At 51.0% G+C, this 15,793-nt stretch overlaps 1 protein-coding gene across 1 annotated transcript in view; it reads right to left on the bottom strand.

Moving 5' to 3' along the window:
* Positions 1–3,643: 3,643 nt before the first annotated feature.
* The window catches only part of SLC6A13 (solute carrier family 6 member 13), a 37,467-nt gene continuing 25,317 nt past the window's right edge, over positions 3,644–15,793 (bottom strand). The window contains exons 7-14 of the mRNA XM_004438769.3: positions 10,729–10,832; positions 9,652–9,776; positions 7,743–7,855; positions 7,275–7,412; positions 6,405–6,507; positions 5,550–5,650; positions 4,385–4,555; positions 3,644–4,052 (exon numbers count right to left, since the gene is read on the bottom strand). Coding sequence (XP_004438826.1) covers positions 3,930–4,052; positions 4,385–4,555; positions 5,550–5,650; positions 6,405–6,507; positions 7,275–7,412; positions 7,743–7,855; positions 9,652–9,776; positions 10,729–10,832 — 978 coding nt within the window. The 3' untranslated portion in view covers positions 3,644–3,929. The remainder of the gene's footprint in view (positions 4,053–4,384; positions 4,556–5,549; positions 5,651–6,404; positions 6,508–7,274; positions 7,413–7,742; positions 7,856–9,651; positions 9,777–10,728; positions 10,833–15,793) is intronic.

Here is a 15,793-nt window from a genome sequence, read left to right on the forward strand (position 1 = left end):
GGCTTTCTGTGAGGACCTGGGGGTACATACGGTCCAGCAGCCTTGTCGCCTCAACTTCACCTTGTGGGAGAACAGCTGCCTTGTTTGACCTGGCCCTCCCTTTAACTCAGGGCCCTCCCTTACTAAAGCCCCTCCCAAGCCCCACAGCTTCCAGCCCCACGAGGTATTCAGACCATTTGGTAAACTCCTGGAGGCCAGAGACCTCCATCTTTGCAAAACGTAGGAATCCCTAAATTATCTGGAAAGCCTAGGACTGGGCTGTTGCCACGCTGGAAAGGGTCCAGAGTCGAGAGGAAATAGGTTAAATGAATCAGGTATCTTGATGCAGTGAGAACCACTGAACCCCACAGAATGTTCTCCTCACCACCCTCATCTTCTAACCCCAAGCATGCTTTTAGAGAGCCTGGCATGGAACCTGTTTCCTGAGCATCTAACTCAGGCTAGGTGCTTTATATGTTACCTCATTTAATCCTCACAAGAGCCTTGAAATGTAGGAATTATTAGCCCCATTTTTACAGATGAGAAAATTGGGCTGAACAGAGCTAAGTGATGTGTCCTAAGGCCATACACTAGTAAACGAGGGAGCTGGGATTTGAACCTGGGCTTCTAGGCTCCAAAATTCTGTGTTTGTTGCACTGCAGCAAACTGTTTCCCAGACCACGAATATCTAAAGGGCGGGGGTCATATTTCACAATTCTTTATTTCTGCCTCTAGCATTTACTACAGTGCTGGCGCAGAGGCACTCAATGATTATCAGATGGATGGATGGATGGATACAACTTGAGGGAAAAAATGATCCCAGTCTACCCTTTTCTGGGAGTGCACTGCTCTCCCAGAACCAGGGGATAGACTAGGGTTTGGAGGACTCAGGTCCTGCTGTTCTTAGACAGTAGTGCTGGTGCTGAGCAGGACCCTCGGGCCACAGGAGGCAGGGTTATTTTAGGGCCACCTCTCTCTTGCCTCCTAGCAAACATGCTTAGCTAATAAATGTGTAGCCTTGCTTCTGGGGCCCAATGCAACCTGACACCTGGGGCTGGGGAAGCCAGGGGACAGCAAAGATGTCTCTGAACTCTTCCTGGGCTTTTCTGTTTCATTGACAGCCCAAAGTGGGGGGGGGGGGGGGGGCTGGAGTCATAGGAAATAGGATGGGTTTGCTTGAAATGTGTCTCCAAGGCAACTCTCCCTTCACCCTCCGCTGGAGTCCAACAACACAATGATGTAAGTATTATTATTCCCATTTTATAGAGCAGAAAAGTAAGGATCAGAGAGGTTAACTTACTCAAGGTCACATAGCTAGCAAGTAAGACCCAAGCCAGGACTGCAAGCCTCTACAAAAGAGTATGCTGGCAGACTGTGGTGTCTCTGAGTTTGTGCACACTTATCTGAGGATGATGAGGGACTGTGTCTGTGTGTGTGTGTGTGTGTGCACATGTATAGATCTGAGACCTGGGTGTACTTGTGTGCAAGGTCTCAGGTATGAGATCTGAGGCCCCAAGGCAGCCCAGTGGGCTCAGGGCCTAACCAGTTGCTTCCCTAACTCCATGGACTGCAGTCTCTAACTCTCCAGTTACCTGTCCTCTCCCCTCAGCTGTCACTTGCCCCAAACCTCTCTCTGCCAGCCTTTCTTCCTCTGCCTTTCTTCTCCAACAGGTGTGGCCTCTAGACAAGAGAGGGCTCCCCTACCTTTTGTGTCTTCTTCCTCTGAGAACTGTAGGGTTCTGTTGGCACCCTTTCTGGCAAGAAAGGAATGGGACTGAAGGCGCCCTGCCCCCACATCTCTTCACTCCCTTGGCTAAAGCCCAAGTCCAGGTGTTCCTGCTCCCTTCCTGACCCTGACCTGGGCCAGAAGCTTTTCTCTCACATGGTTGCCTGTCAGCCCCCCGGCTTCTTAGAGCAGCTCCCCCCATCCATCCCCCACAACTGGTTTAATGACCTCACACCGTTTGGCCCCTAGTGTCTGAAAGGGCTCTCACACCCCTTACCTCATTTGAGCCCTACAACATGAGGGCATGCAGTATTATCACCGTCTGAAAAAAATGAAGACCTGAATTCCAAGTAACTTCCACAAAGAAACACAGCAAGTTAGAGGCAGATCAGGACTAGAACCCACATCTCCCGATTCTTATGCCAATGGATTATTTTCACACTATATTCCACCATTAATGAATCTCCTAAATAGAATGCGAATCACCATTATCAGACTGCCTACATTCCTTCCTGGGCCTCGCAGAGTCTGGCTGATCAGATGGATGGATAGAGAGAGAAATATCACACCCTCAGAACAGCCTTCCAGACCACCCACCTAAGTCATCAGTTTCCTTCCCATACCCCCGTTATTCTCTCTCATAGCACTTTGCTTTCCTTTCGTAGCATTTGTCACAATTTCTGGTTTAAGAAATTGTATCTATTTTTGCTCCTCGTGTGTCATGAGCATAGCATGGCACCGCATAGTAGGTGTTCTGGAAATATCATCAGATGCCAGGTGGGTGGTATCTCAGGTTTTGGCATGTTTTTCTAGCAGATTTATTTCTCCCATCTTAGGACTGTGATTGACCCTGGCACACACGGGGGATGCCCAACTGGCCATTGTCCAGGAAGGAGCAGCCAAGGCCAATGCACAGCAGAGCTGCTATCTCTAATTTTTATAAACTCTCCCAACAACAAGAAATCAAAACCTGAAGACTGGCAAAGATTTCAGTGCATTTTCCCACTAAGTGACTTGTAAAAAACCGAAAAAATCACCCAGGAAACAGTGTGCCCTTAGTCTGCAGCTCTAAGAACCACCGGATGCTCTCCTGGAACAGCACCGGAAGAACCATCTGAACAGACAGGCACACACACAGATACGTGTGGCCCTGCTCCACACACCCGCTCAGAGGTAAGGCTGCAGAGACACACCTGTGGCCATGGTTGCTGACCCTGAGGTAGGACAAGTTTTGCCTTCCACCTGGATCCTCTCTGCAGCCTAACCCCAAGAGCTCATCTGCACAGCTCAGGCCCCGACAGTGGGGCCGTGGTCATGGCAGTCCCTCCCCTCGTGGCGGCGACCACATCCGGCACCTACTCTTCTTAGCGGAGGATGAAAAAGGAGGTGGTCCCAAGGAAGCAGGGTCCCTCTGCTGGCTGGCCTGGGGTAGTGCCCTGCTCTGCCAGGGCTTCCCGGACCTGCTGCCTCCGGTCTGCAAAGTCACTGCTGTCCCTCTCTTATGCCTCTGGCACCAGGTCCTGGCACGCGCACACAGGTTTGGCAAGCGGGGTCAGGCGAGGACCCAGCAAGGGAAAAGTGGGCAAGAAGAAGCCCACATTCTTTCCTCTTCTCTCCTCCACTTAGGGCTTATGCTTCCCTCAATTGCCTTTCTCACTCCCCAGAGCAAAGGAGGAGGGCACTCAAAGGGAAGCACGGAGAGGAGTGGCTGATGACAGAGGCTCTCAGCTGGGCCCCATCACCCTTCGCCCACCAGCAATCCCTTCTGCTCACGGTCCACAAGGAGAACTTGATGAGGGAAAGACAGATGGGGCAGGGGTGGGGGGTTCTAAAGCCACAGCTTTATAGTGAGGAGGTGGTCAAGGCAGAGGGCAGAAACCAGGCGGAACTGCTAGCGTCGGTGGGAAGAACTTGGATTTAATGGAATGAAGGGTAAGAGGGCCCAGCAGCCAAACAGACCTTTCCCTCCATCCTCACCCAGCTTCCCAAGGCCCGTCGCAAAGGGGATGCTCTTGATACTGGCATTTCACACCTGTTCAGCCACCCCTGGAGCAGGGAGGTTGGGGTGGGAAGCCCCAGCTCAGAAGGTGGATTCCAAAATATCCCCTTTTGTCTTATCTACCCCGGGGAGGGGGCAGAGAAGCACAGTGGGGCTGCTTCTGCCCTCTCCTGCAGCTGTCCCCACAGCCAGGCTCACAGGCACCATCCAAGGGCCTGACCACCCCTAGCAGCGAGACTCTAGTTCTGTGACTCTGAAAAGTGATGTCCTGGGTGTGGCAGGGGTGGAGGGTTCTGCTCGGTTCCGTTGGGGCAGGTCTTGAGCTGGGCACACAAGCTGGCGAATTCTCTGCAAGGAGAGTGGAGGTGGCTGTCATGAGGTGGAGTGGGGGGCAAGTCCACCAGCTTCTCTCATCACTTACGCCTGCCTGCCTCCCCACAGACACACATGCCCTCCAGGTGCAACCCTATAATCACAGCCTGTGTCTTCAAGCATCCAGTCTCTTTCCGAGACTTCTAAGCCCTCACCCTGTCCCTCCCCAATACCCACACCAGGCTCACTGGCCCTCCTGTATACCAGCTTTTACCCTGGCGGGTAGCTGCCTATCATCAAGGTGACCCTACCTCATCCACTAGGATTCCTACACCCTCTGACTGTTTTTCTGCCAGCTAACTCCCTACCTCTCTGAAGGGGCCCTTGAGGGTGATAAGTTTGTAGAAGCTCCAGGTGGGAATGCAGACCATGGAGGACAGAGCCAGGAGCCAGCCCAGTGCATCACCCCACCAGGGGTATGTGTACTTCTTGTTGTAGGTCAGCGGGGTGTACTTGATCAAGGAGAAGAGGAAGGTGGCCTGAGGGTGAGAGGAGAAGAGAAGGCTGGGGGAGCAGGGGCTCTGTGCCCCCAGCGCCCCTGGAAGAGCAGGCGGAGAACACTTACACTCCCAGCCTAGATTTGCCTCCAGGCTCATCTGGGCCAATCAGCCTCCAATCTCCATCCACATTCTGCTCAAAATCCACACCCCTCAACAGGTATTTTCAAGATACCTACCCTGTCCCTCGAGGGCCCCCGTGCCCCTGGGCACCTTACACATGGTTGGCCCTCAATTAGGACGCAGTTCTGTGCCTGCTGGTGTTTTCAGTGTTTCAGTCTCCTGTGCCATCAGGTGGGGCTGTGAGTACCTCAAGGGCAGGGGTCATGCCCCCTTCCCCCTGGGCCCCCTGTACATCCTGCATGCAGTGGACGCTCAGGGGAACTGCTGACACACAGATAAAGCCAGAAGCAGCAGCACACAGTGGTGTGTGGCTCAGACTCTGGGGCTGAGTGCCTCGGCTGGAATCCTAGCTCTCTGCCACTTTCTAGCTTGGGTAAATTGCTTAACCTCTTTGGCTTCAGTTTCATCTGTAAAAGGAATATAATGGTAATTCTTACTTTGTGGGGTTCTTGTGAGGATTAAAGGGGGCAAAATGTGTAAAGCACTTTGTGCCCAGCACAGAGTAAGTGCTCTATACCTGTCGCTATTATTACTGCTGTGATTATTAGTATTATTATAAGCAGCCCAACGCACTTGGGTTTCAGTGCTGCCTGTGACATTAGACTCACAATGTGGTGTTGGTGAAACTGTCTGACAGCTCTGGACCTCAGTTTATCCTTCTGTGAAATGGAAAGGAAGAATCTATCTTGCTGTCATTTTCTAGAATCCAACGGGAGGATGAATGAAAATCTAAAATAATTTTCAGTCCCCATAGAGAAGCCCCTCCTAGGGGTAACGGCCTATGTATCTATCTTCCTGCCACCACCATTTCTCTAGGCCTTCATCTGGCTTCACCCTTTGAAGGTTATCTTACTATGCACACAGCTGGTGTAAGGAAGAGCCAACAATATTTGATAAGAGGCCATGGCCTGTACCCGATCATATCTTCAAGGTTGTCATAAAAGCGCCCAGCTCCTGCCATGAAGAGAAGGAAGGAATGGGGAGAAAGGACATTCTTTAGCATCCAAAGCATCAGGACCAGGACCATACAGACCAGGATGGGCAAGGACCAATAAATAAAGATATCATGATTGTCTTTTCAAGTCACTGCTGGGAGAGAACTCTTCTCCGGAATTCATAGGCATAAACAGCTGTGGGCAGAACTTGGCTTAGGCAAAGGCAATAACTTTCTTTTGTTTTTGTTTCCTTTTTTTGTGAGGAAGATCAGCCCTGAGCTAATATCTGTTGCCAATCCTCCTCTTTTTGCTGAGGAAGACCGGCCCTGGGCTAACATCCCTGCCCATCTTCCTCCACTTTATATGGGACGCCGCCACAGTGAAGCTTGACAAGCGGTGCGCGCCCAAGACCCGAGCCTGCGAACCCCGGGCCGCCAAAGCGGAGCACGCGCACTTAACCGCTTGCGCCACTGGGCCGGCCCCAATAACTTTCTGATTATCAAAGTTGTTAAAAGGTTGAAAAAGTTTGGATAGGACAAGATATGGGGCCACCTGGGGTGGTCTGGGTGTAGGCATAACCAAGAGAGTGGACAAGGCAACCTCTGGAGGGCCCTTCCAATGGTAGCAATTTAGGATTCTTGAGATTTTTGGGGTTGAGTAGGGGAGGAGTCCCAGGAAAAGGTGGATGTGAGCAGTGGATGTCTCTCTTTTGTCTAAGGGCCCTCGAGTGGAGGCGAGTACTGGGGTTAGGACCTGGGGGAAGAGTCACTCACCATAGACCCAAGCCACACAGAAAGACTCAAAGATGGCCACGAACAGGAGGCACATACCACTGGCTGCATAGTAGTCAAAGAGCTGAAACACGTACATACCACCCTGCCCAGGAAGAGACAAAAACCAGAACTGTATCCAGAGGAGACAGACAGATTGACCCCAAGCCCACCCGCCTCACACCCTTGGGGCACAGGGCAGAGCCGGTGAGGACCACAGGAAACAGATATTAAAATAGAATATAGTTTGTGAGCTGTAAGGCACTAGGCAATAGTGACGATAATTATTTTTTATTATTGTTTTTGGAAGGAAGATAGATGAACCACACAGCTATTGTTAGCTTATCCCTGAGAAAATTTAGGGATTGATGCAGAAGTCCAAGACGTAGTGTGCACTTTTTTGGGGAAAGATCAGGATAGGGGCTGTCATTAGCATTATCAAGCTGACAAGCTCCATCTCCCTCCCTCTCCCTGAGACATCACACAAAATCTCATGCACCCCAGGGTTCCGTTTCTTCCTTTGAAGTTTGTCCCTGGAACTTGGTTCAGCTGCTGGGGATATCATGGGATCTTGCTGGAGAGGCAGTTTTTCCTAATGCAAGTCTTCTCAACCATCCTTTTCATACCTCTTAGCTTACAGGGGAGCCAAATTACCCCTCACCCATCCCCAGAGGAAAGTGGTCAATGCGCAAAGGCCAGAGGAGGAACTTGCCTACTTTGTGCTTCCTGCGGTGGGGAAAGGAGGGCATGAAGCCTGGGGGGCCTGCCCTGCGACCCGAAACCACAGTGGCCTGCTCCCCCTGACAGGCAGCAGCTGCCCACTGGCTCCTCCTCCTCACCGGGTCCCCACCTTCAGGCCTCCCAGACCCGCACCTCTGTGAGCATGACCAGCCCAACCAGGAAGGAGATGACGGACACTCCAAGGATGAGGACCTCCCTCCGGTTCTTCTTACGGAACACATGGGGCTTCGTGTCCACCAGCGCCGTCACCAGGCTTTCTACGCACACAAACTGGATGAGAGGGCAAAAGAATTGGAGGGAAAGAGAGCTCCCAAAATAAGCTCCATCAACCAGCTCTGGCTTCTTGGTCCCAGGATCAGCCCTATCTCAGCCAGTCTCCCTGTCTCAAGTCCCGAGAGCTGTCCTTGCACGGTTAGGTCTGGACTCACCCTTCAAAACTCCTCTTGGTCCCTGGAAGGGCACCCACTCCTGACATCGGCCCAGTCCCCAACTGTTTTAAGTCCCTCAGGGCATCGAGCTCAACCTCATGCCCACTGCTCCCCTCCCCCAGCCCACAAACACCACTCATCTCTCAGGCTCTGAGTGGCCACCTCTTGATACCTGGCTGTCCAGTCCCAGGAGGACGACCATGAAGAAGAAGCAGCAGGCCCACAGAGGAGAGAAGGGCAGCATCACCACAGCCCGGGGGTAGGCGATGAAAGCGAGGCCAGGGCCTACAGCAGAGGAGCAGAGGAACACAGCTCAGTGCCTGTGCCAGCTCCAGGCCACATGCCATCCCAAGGCTTCCCAGTGTGGGCCATGGAGTAATAGGAGCCAGAGGAGACTTCACCTGGAAGGTACCAGCACCACCACCATCCTCACCAGCAGAAGCCACCCAAACCGTTCCCTGGTCCCCAGATTTCCAAGGTACCACCTACTGTATTCTCATCAGCAGGAACAAAACCTGGAGTCTGTGGGTGTAAAGGGCTTTGGGAAATAGAAAGGGGTTATATCCACCCCAAATCCTCAGGGCTCACTCTCCAGATCTATTGCCCCAAACCAGAGGTTTCAAACTTAAACAGAGCTCGGGGGCCAGGCAGGCCGTGTCCATCTGTGAAGCTGACCCAGTATAAAATGAGCAAGAGATAGGGCCTGATGAGACCTGGAGCCATCAAGCCTCTAGGCAACTGCTGTGTTGTTTCCATAAAATAGATGGTCCCAAACAAAATTCCTCCAAGATTACATTGGGCCTGAGGCCACCAGTTTGACACCTCTGCACCTGGAGCCTTTTCTGTCACCCTACAATGAGTGAACTGGTATTAATTTCGGAATACCATTGACATACATCCTCTCAAATAAATTAATGTTCCCCTCAGTTGGCTCAAATAGCAGGAAAAAATTCAAACGCCAGCACCTTGGTTCATCAACAGGAAGCCTCCTTTGAAGAAAAGGGTAGGACTGAGTGACCTTGGACAAAACCCTGCTTCCCACACTGGTGAGATGTGGTAATACCAGTACTGCCTCACAGCTTTCCACTGCCTAGTACAGGCATAATGCTTCCCACAGTGCCTGGCATCTAGTAAGTGCTTAATAAAAGTGAAAAATTATCATTTTTAATAAGAATCAGTGATGGTAGTTGCTCAGTGCTCGGTGCTCTGTGTAATGGGTATGCTTGTGAATGCTATGATAAAAATTTGTCTTGTTACAGAGCGTGAGTGGCCCACAAGCACAGGAGAAGAGCGTGAGGAACCTTTGCAGCTTACGCAGTTGGGGTACGAGCCCTTGATTTTTTTTTTTAATTTTTTAATTTTATTTATTTTTGTTCCCCCAAAGCCCCAGTAGATAGTTGTGTGTCATAGCTGCACATCCTTCTAGTTGCTGTATGTGGGACGCCGCCTCAGCATGGCTGGAGAAGCGGTGCGTCGGTACGCACCCGGGATCCGAACCCGGGCCGCCAGCAGCGGAGTGCGCGCACTTAACCGCTAAGCCACGGGCCGGCCCCTTGATTTTATTTAAAAGCAACAACAACAATGCTGCGTGGTGGCAAGGCAGTCACTTAAAAAAGGAGGATACTCTATGTGCCCATATAAACTTATCTCTGAGCTTCATTTTAAAGTGAACCAAACAAGGCAAGATCAGAACAGTGTATGTAGGGTGTTATTTTTAAAAGGGGGTGTGAGGAATAGAAATAGTAATGTATGTATGTATGAATGTGTACGTATACATGTGTGTGTATTATTTTTCTCATATATGCCTAAACTATTTCTGGAAGGATAAACATGAACCCGATAGCATTGGTTGCCTCCAGGATAAGGAACTGGAGGCCAGGGGTGGGAAGAAAAATGTTCACTGGATACCCATTCATCCTTTGAGCTGGAATTCCTATTTAAGTCCTAGATGCACCACTGAGAGGTGACGATAGTTCACCCACGGCGTAAGTGACAACAGAAACACCCTGGATCCCGGGCGGCAAAGGTTTAAGGAAAGCTCACGGAACCCACTGCCTTGGGCCCTCCCCAGCAGTACTCACCTGACTCCGCCACCTCAGAGATGGGCACCCCCTGCTCCTGAGACATGAAGCCCAGGATGGAGAAGATGGCAAACCCAGCCACAAAGCTGGTGCCGCTGTTGAGGAAGCAGAGGGCGATGCAGTCCCTGTGGGACGGGAGGGGAAGGCAGGAACAGGCAGGGTCAGAGAGGGGCTGCCAGGACTTCAGACCTCCTGTCTGGAGCCAACAGAAACCCCAGGGGAGCACGGGCAGATGGGCAGACTCTCGTCCCAGAGGTCAGAGGCCTCTTCACAGAGGCCAGAGGGGCTGCCTGGCAGAATTAGGGTGAGCATTCAAGGGGTTGGTTCCCCCGACTCCATTAGCTCAGACTTGGGATAAATCAAGGTAGTCCTAAAAGAATGGAGCTCTAAGGAAATAAAATAAACCCCAAAATTACAAACTGCCACACAGCTTCCCCTCCCTACCATACTGCCACCACACCTCTTGGGACACTACCACTCTGACACAATTCAGTCTGGCATGCTAACGTAGAGGATACGGGCATGGATAACCCCAAGCAACAAATAATTCTTACTCACCTAAATTTGATTTTGAAATGCATAATGATTTTTTTTAGCCAATATTAAAATTGACTTAAATTCTCTGATATGAACCAGGCAGACTGGAGGGAACCTTTGGGAGGGGACATGAGATAGGGGAGGGATGAAGTAAAAATGGGTAAGGATTCAGTGTTCGCTGGGGCAAATGTACAAAGAGGCAAGACGGAGGCTCCACTGCACACATTATTAACTACTTCTCAGGCTTTCTTACACTCCTGAGCCTACTAACCTCTCAATTAGCCAGGGGCCTGGGCCCCTGCTGTGGTTTCCCAGCCACCCACAACCATCCCATCCTTTTGGAAGCAATCCCCCTGCCCATGCGACAGTTGGCTCCTTTCAGCTCTGGTAGCTCTGAGGCATTGGAAAGTGGGGTGAAGATGGGTATGGAGTAGGCAAATCCATGAGCTGGGGCACCCTCCAAGTCACCCCTGATCTAGCACGGCTGCAGGGACAGTATAGAGAGGGGGTTTGTGGCTCCAGCCCCACTCCCCCAATCACCTGTAGCAGTTGTTGTGATACTTGTTGTAGCTGCCCAGGGCTGTCAGGCACCCTAGACAAATGGCGAAGGAGAAGAAGATCTGGGTGCCTGCGTCCATCCACACCTACATAGGGAAAAGGCAAGAAAGCTGCACCCCAGGCAAGCCAGGTCATCTGGGCTCCATGGGAGCACACAGGCCCATGGCTGAGCAGGCTCTGGCTAGGGATGGCGAGAAGCCTGCTCTCAGCCCATGCAGGTGCCCCTGCAGCCCCGCCATCCCAATGAGCTCTACTACGCGGAGCCCTAGATGGAGTTTCTCGGGCACCACCAGGATGGCACAGGCATTAGGCATTCGCAGAAGAAAGCTGAAGGACCCGTGGTGGAGATGGGTGGGAGGGCAGGAGGGTGCTCTAGGACTAAGCGAGGCCTAGCTCCCAGAGTTTATAATGGAGACACAGCGCTGGCTTCTGCCTCCACGTTCCCCGCTCCTAGGCTCTCCTGGCAGTGTGGCCAATTTGGGAGGAATCCAGGGACAGGATCCCTAGGGATATGGGCTTAATGTCAGTGCCATCACGAGCATGTAGCTTTGCCCCTCATGCCTCAAAATCTTCGGCTGAAAACCAGGAAGAGTAATCCTCAGCTCACGAAAAGTCAAGAGGACGCACAGAAATGTATCTGTAAAGGGCTTTGTACTCTTCGGGGGGAAAATAGCTCTCCAGCTAAACACAGGGTATGGTTGTTACTGTTATTATCTCAGCTGGCTTCCCGAGCCTGTGCATGTTATGATTTAGATTTAACAGCTAGAACAACATCCCAAGGAGAAAGAACATCAAGACAAACAGGACTAGGCAACCCTGCAGATCTGCAGGAGGTGGGGTCCTGGGGCTACAGACCCTCCCCAGGCACATCCTGCCTTCAGAGGACGTGAGCACCACAAGGGAGCTCAAACTATGGACGCAGACGTCGCCAGGCAGTGTCCTAACACTGCTCTGGTTCCCATTTCTTGTCTTTTGCCTAGCCCTGCCCCAGTAGCCCCCAAACAGGCCACTGCTTTCCTTCCACTGACATCAAGCTCCAAATTCCCACACACAGCAAAGCCTCAGCTTCTTTCTGTCCAAGGCTCCTCAGTCCCTTACCTGTCTCTCCCTGCCTCCCTAACCATCGCCCCCACCTTCAACCTCCTTTGCTCTCTCTCGTCACACTCACCCCCAGCAGGGTGCCCATTTTCCTCAGCATTGTAGTGGGTGCAAGCAACCTACGGGCAAGCTGACTACATCAGAATCACATCGATTTCTCAGCAAGCATCCCCAGTTGAAACACTGACTTTCTAGGCCTGAAGAAGAACCCAGAAATCTGTATTATTTTCAAAGCTTCTGGGTGATCCTAATGGACAGCCAGATGTGGGAATCACTGCCCTATGGCCCCTGAGAACTGGCATCAGGGAGCCACCCAGGGCACTCACTCTTCTTGTTATAGTTCCATTTCTGTGGGAACGGGAACAGAGCAGGGAAAGATGGTAAAGAAAAGGGGAGAATGTCTCCAGCCTTCTGTCCCTTCTGCTCACTGTGAGTCCCATCCCCAAGGCATTCGGTGAGGCAGGGGTTGCCACCAGTGGCAAGGAGCACAGAGGAAGATCCAGAAGGGGCCAGGGCTAGCAAGGAAATGGCACAGAAGGATGGAAACACCAAAGAAATTTTTCAACTTGAGGGAAAATTATCATGGGGAAAGGAGAGGGGGTTTCAGGACTTGTTTCAGAAGATAGAGAAAGAAAGGGTAGGAAAGAAGAAAGGACCTGAGGACAGGCAGGGGAGTGCCGACAAAATTCAGCCTGATGCCACAAAAGTTTGAGGAGATGCCTTGGGTAGTCTGTTTGCTCCTTCAATATGCCTCACATCCTTTCCCAAAACTCTGCCCCACAGATACAGTGAGGATAGTCATCTCAGGAAAACTCAGTGACCTCTGGTCTGAGGGTCACTCTGTTCTATTTCATTCCTGCCTCACTCAGTAGGTTGTGGGCAGCTTCAAGAGCAGCAAGAGGCTCTGAGCTCATACAGAAAGGATCTATCCAGGCTCAGGGATGTGAGGGCTGGGGAGAGATGCCACATGCCTCGGGACTCAGGTACTTCCGGGTCAGGAGATCAGGGGATCTCTCCCAAACAGGTCAGCCAGGATACAACCCAAGAGTCTGCCTGCCCCAGCCCTGGGTGTGTGCTCACTGGGCCTAGAGTGACCCACAAGTTAGCAGGGAGACCCCCAAGTGCCCAGAGACACTTTGTGGCTGCCCACAGCAGGCAGGGGGCACCAATCCTATGGTTATGAAGTTTTGCAAACTTGGGCTTGGGAAGAAAAAATAAGAAAATCTGTGACTTGGCAGTTCACCTCACCCTGAGGGGGACAGACTAAGATTGAGTTGGGAGAAGAGGTTAAAGAGAACAGAGGAAAATGCAGCAGGAGGGCTGAGAGTTCAGAGTGCAAAGGTCAGATACGGTGCCCTTGACTAAAGCCCCCTCACTGGGAGCTTGGCAAGCCCCAGCTCTCTGCACAGCTGCTGCCTGACAAGCCTGCTGGGATGGGGAAAGGAATGGGGTCAGAGGAAGGGCTGAAGGAACAAGCAGAGCAAGCTGTTCTGTTTCCCACCACGGGAGACCCACTCCCTGACTATTCCAGGAGCTGTGGTTTCTAGAACAAAGCTCCAGTGTGTCTTTGGCTGAGGCAGAAGACTGACCAAGAATAAAACAAGTGTGAAAAACACTTGGCGAAGTGTGGGCAAAAGAAGAGGTCTTTCGGGGGACAGAGGGAGAAAGAGACCTTTACGAGATCCAGGAAAGATGTTTTCAACTTTGAGTCCAACCCCAAGGATTGTCATAGTCACTGTTTTAGGAAGGCAGTAGTGTGTAACGGAAAAAGCCTGGGCTGTGGAGTCAAACTGAACTGGTTCAAATCCCGACTCTACTAATTACTAGCTGTGTGATCTTAGGCAAAGTCACTTAACCGCTCTGAATTTCACTTTTCATGTCAGAAAAATGGGTAGAATAACAAATAATGTATGTAAAATGCCTAACAAATAAATAAATATTATTTCCCTACCCCACCTTCTGGAATAATTCTGGAACAATAAAAAGCAGCCCTTAAAACTCTCAAATAATTCATATTATTTGGAAATGTCTATTATGGTGATTAAGACAGCAGACTCCAAAAGACTACTTGAGATGAAACCCAAGCTCCCCCACTTGCTAGTTTTGTGGTTTGGGGCAAATTTCTTAAGTTTTCTAAGCTTCAGTTTCTTCGTCTGTAAAATGAGACTAACCCCTAACTCAGGGGTCAGCGTGAGGATTAAACCGTGTCGCGCTCAGTAAAGCGCCTGGCAGTAATAAGCACATAGTAAATGTGTTCGCTTTTGCTGCTGTTTGTTGTTGCTATTATTTTAAAAAAGCAACTCACCTTCCAGGGACAGTAAGGTCCCATAGATTTCAATGTACGATATCAAAATAAAAGGACTCATTCCAATCAATGGTCCCAACCTCCTCCCTACACAAACCCTTTGTTAGAATAGCTTAACATGGAGACTTTTTTAAAGGGTTCAACAAGCACCCAGGGAACCTCTCCTCCCCGCTTCCCACTACCCCCTGCCCTTATCGATCTACCAAAGTGCAGCAGAACAGGCAGAGGGTCAGGGCGAGGGAGAGAAACGAGGGCCCGAGTAAAGCACACACGGCACCAATGAGTCTGGAGTCTCCAGGGGCCATGCCCATGTGAAAGAGACGAGGCCTGGGGCACACCAGGAGAGGCCGCAACCTGCCCGCCACCCAACAAGCTTGACAGAAGGAGGGAGGGAGCGAGATAAACCCAGCATTGTCTCGGCCTGGCTCCCTGCTACCAGACTGAGGACTTGGCAGAGAGAGGCGTCTTCGGTCTTTGTGTTGGCTAGCAGGAATTTTGCACCTTTCTCAAGTGCCATGCAAATGCCAGTTGGAATTATCACGCTTTCTGGGGAGTGCCAACTACATTCAATTAGGGCTCTGGCAGGGGCATCCCACCCTGCAGGTGTTGCTCTGTTCCTGATGACAAAGCCCTAGCTTCAGCATGAGACCAGGACCAGACAGCTAATAAGGCTGCTCAGAAGCTCAGGACCACACCTGCTTTTTTTTTTTTTTTTTGTGAGGAAGATCAGCCCTGAGCTAACATCCATGCCAATCCTCCTCTTTTTGCTGAGGAAAGCTGGCCCTGGGCTAACATCTATTGCCAATCCTCCTCCTTTTTTTTCCCCAAAGCCCCAGTGGATAGTTGTATGTCATAGTTGCACATCCTTCTAGTTGCTGTATGTGGGACGCGGCCTCAGCGTGGCCGGAGAAGCGGTGCGTCGGTGCGCGCCCAGGATCCGAACCCAGGCCGCCAGTAGCGGAGCACGCGCACTTAACTGCTAAGCCACGGGGCCGGCCCGACCACACCTGCTCTTGACACATCTCCTTCTCCACGGCCTCAGAGGACTTGGAAGACGTATGCCCCCCGCACAGTGTACAGCTGGCTGGGGTTGGAAGGATGGTATCCTGGAGATTAAAAGAGGTTTTGTTCCCTGCAGTAACCCAGACACAGAATTATGGCTTTATTAACTCTCAGAGTTGAAGGCTATCTGGTCCCCCTTCTTAATATTTGTGGAAACTAGTATATAACAAACCCACACCTTGAGCAGACCTGGCACATAATAGATGCTCAACAAATGTTTACTGAATGAATGAGCTGGGAGAAAAACAAAGATGAGTAGACAGGGACTTTGCCGTCAAGAGACCATAAAGCATGTAGGATTCGTCGTCGTTCAGAATTGGATGCCAGTTGCAGGCATCCAATTCTTTAAGCTCTCTAGGCCTTAATTTCCTATCTATAAAATGGGGAAACCTCATTGATCTGCTGTGAGGATTGTCTGAAATAATGCATGTAAACCTCTTAACAATGCCAGGGACAGAGTGAGTACTCAATCGTTCTTAGCTATAAACAGCTGATCAGGACAAACAAGGCATTGATCATTGATCACAGAAGCCATAAATCAATTCCAGAAAACGGGACCCCTCTCTCCTTTTTCTCTTCCAG

Source organism: Ceratotherium simum, chromosome 17 (assembly GCF_057802395.1).
Source record: "Ceratotherium simum simum isolate JZ-2026a chromosome 17, ASM5780239v1, whole genome shotgun sequence".
NCBI classification, from domain to species: Eukaryota; Metazoa; Chordata; class Mammalia; order Perissodactyla; family Rhinocerotidae; genus Ceratotherium; species Ceratotherium simum.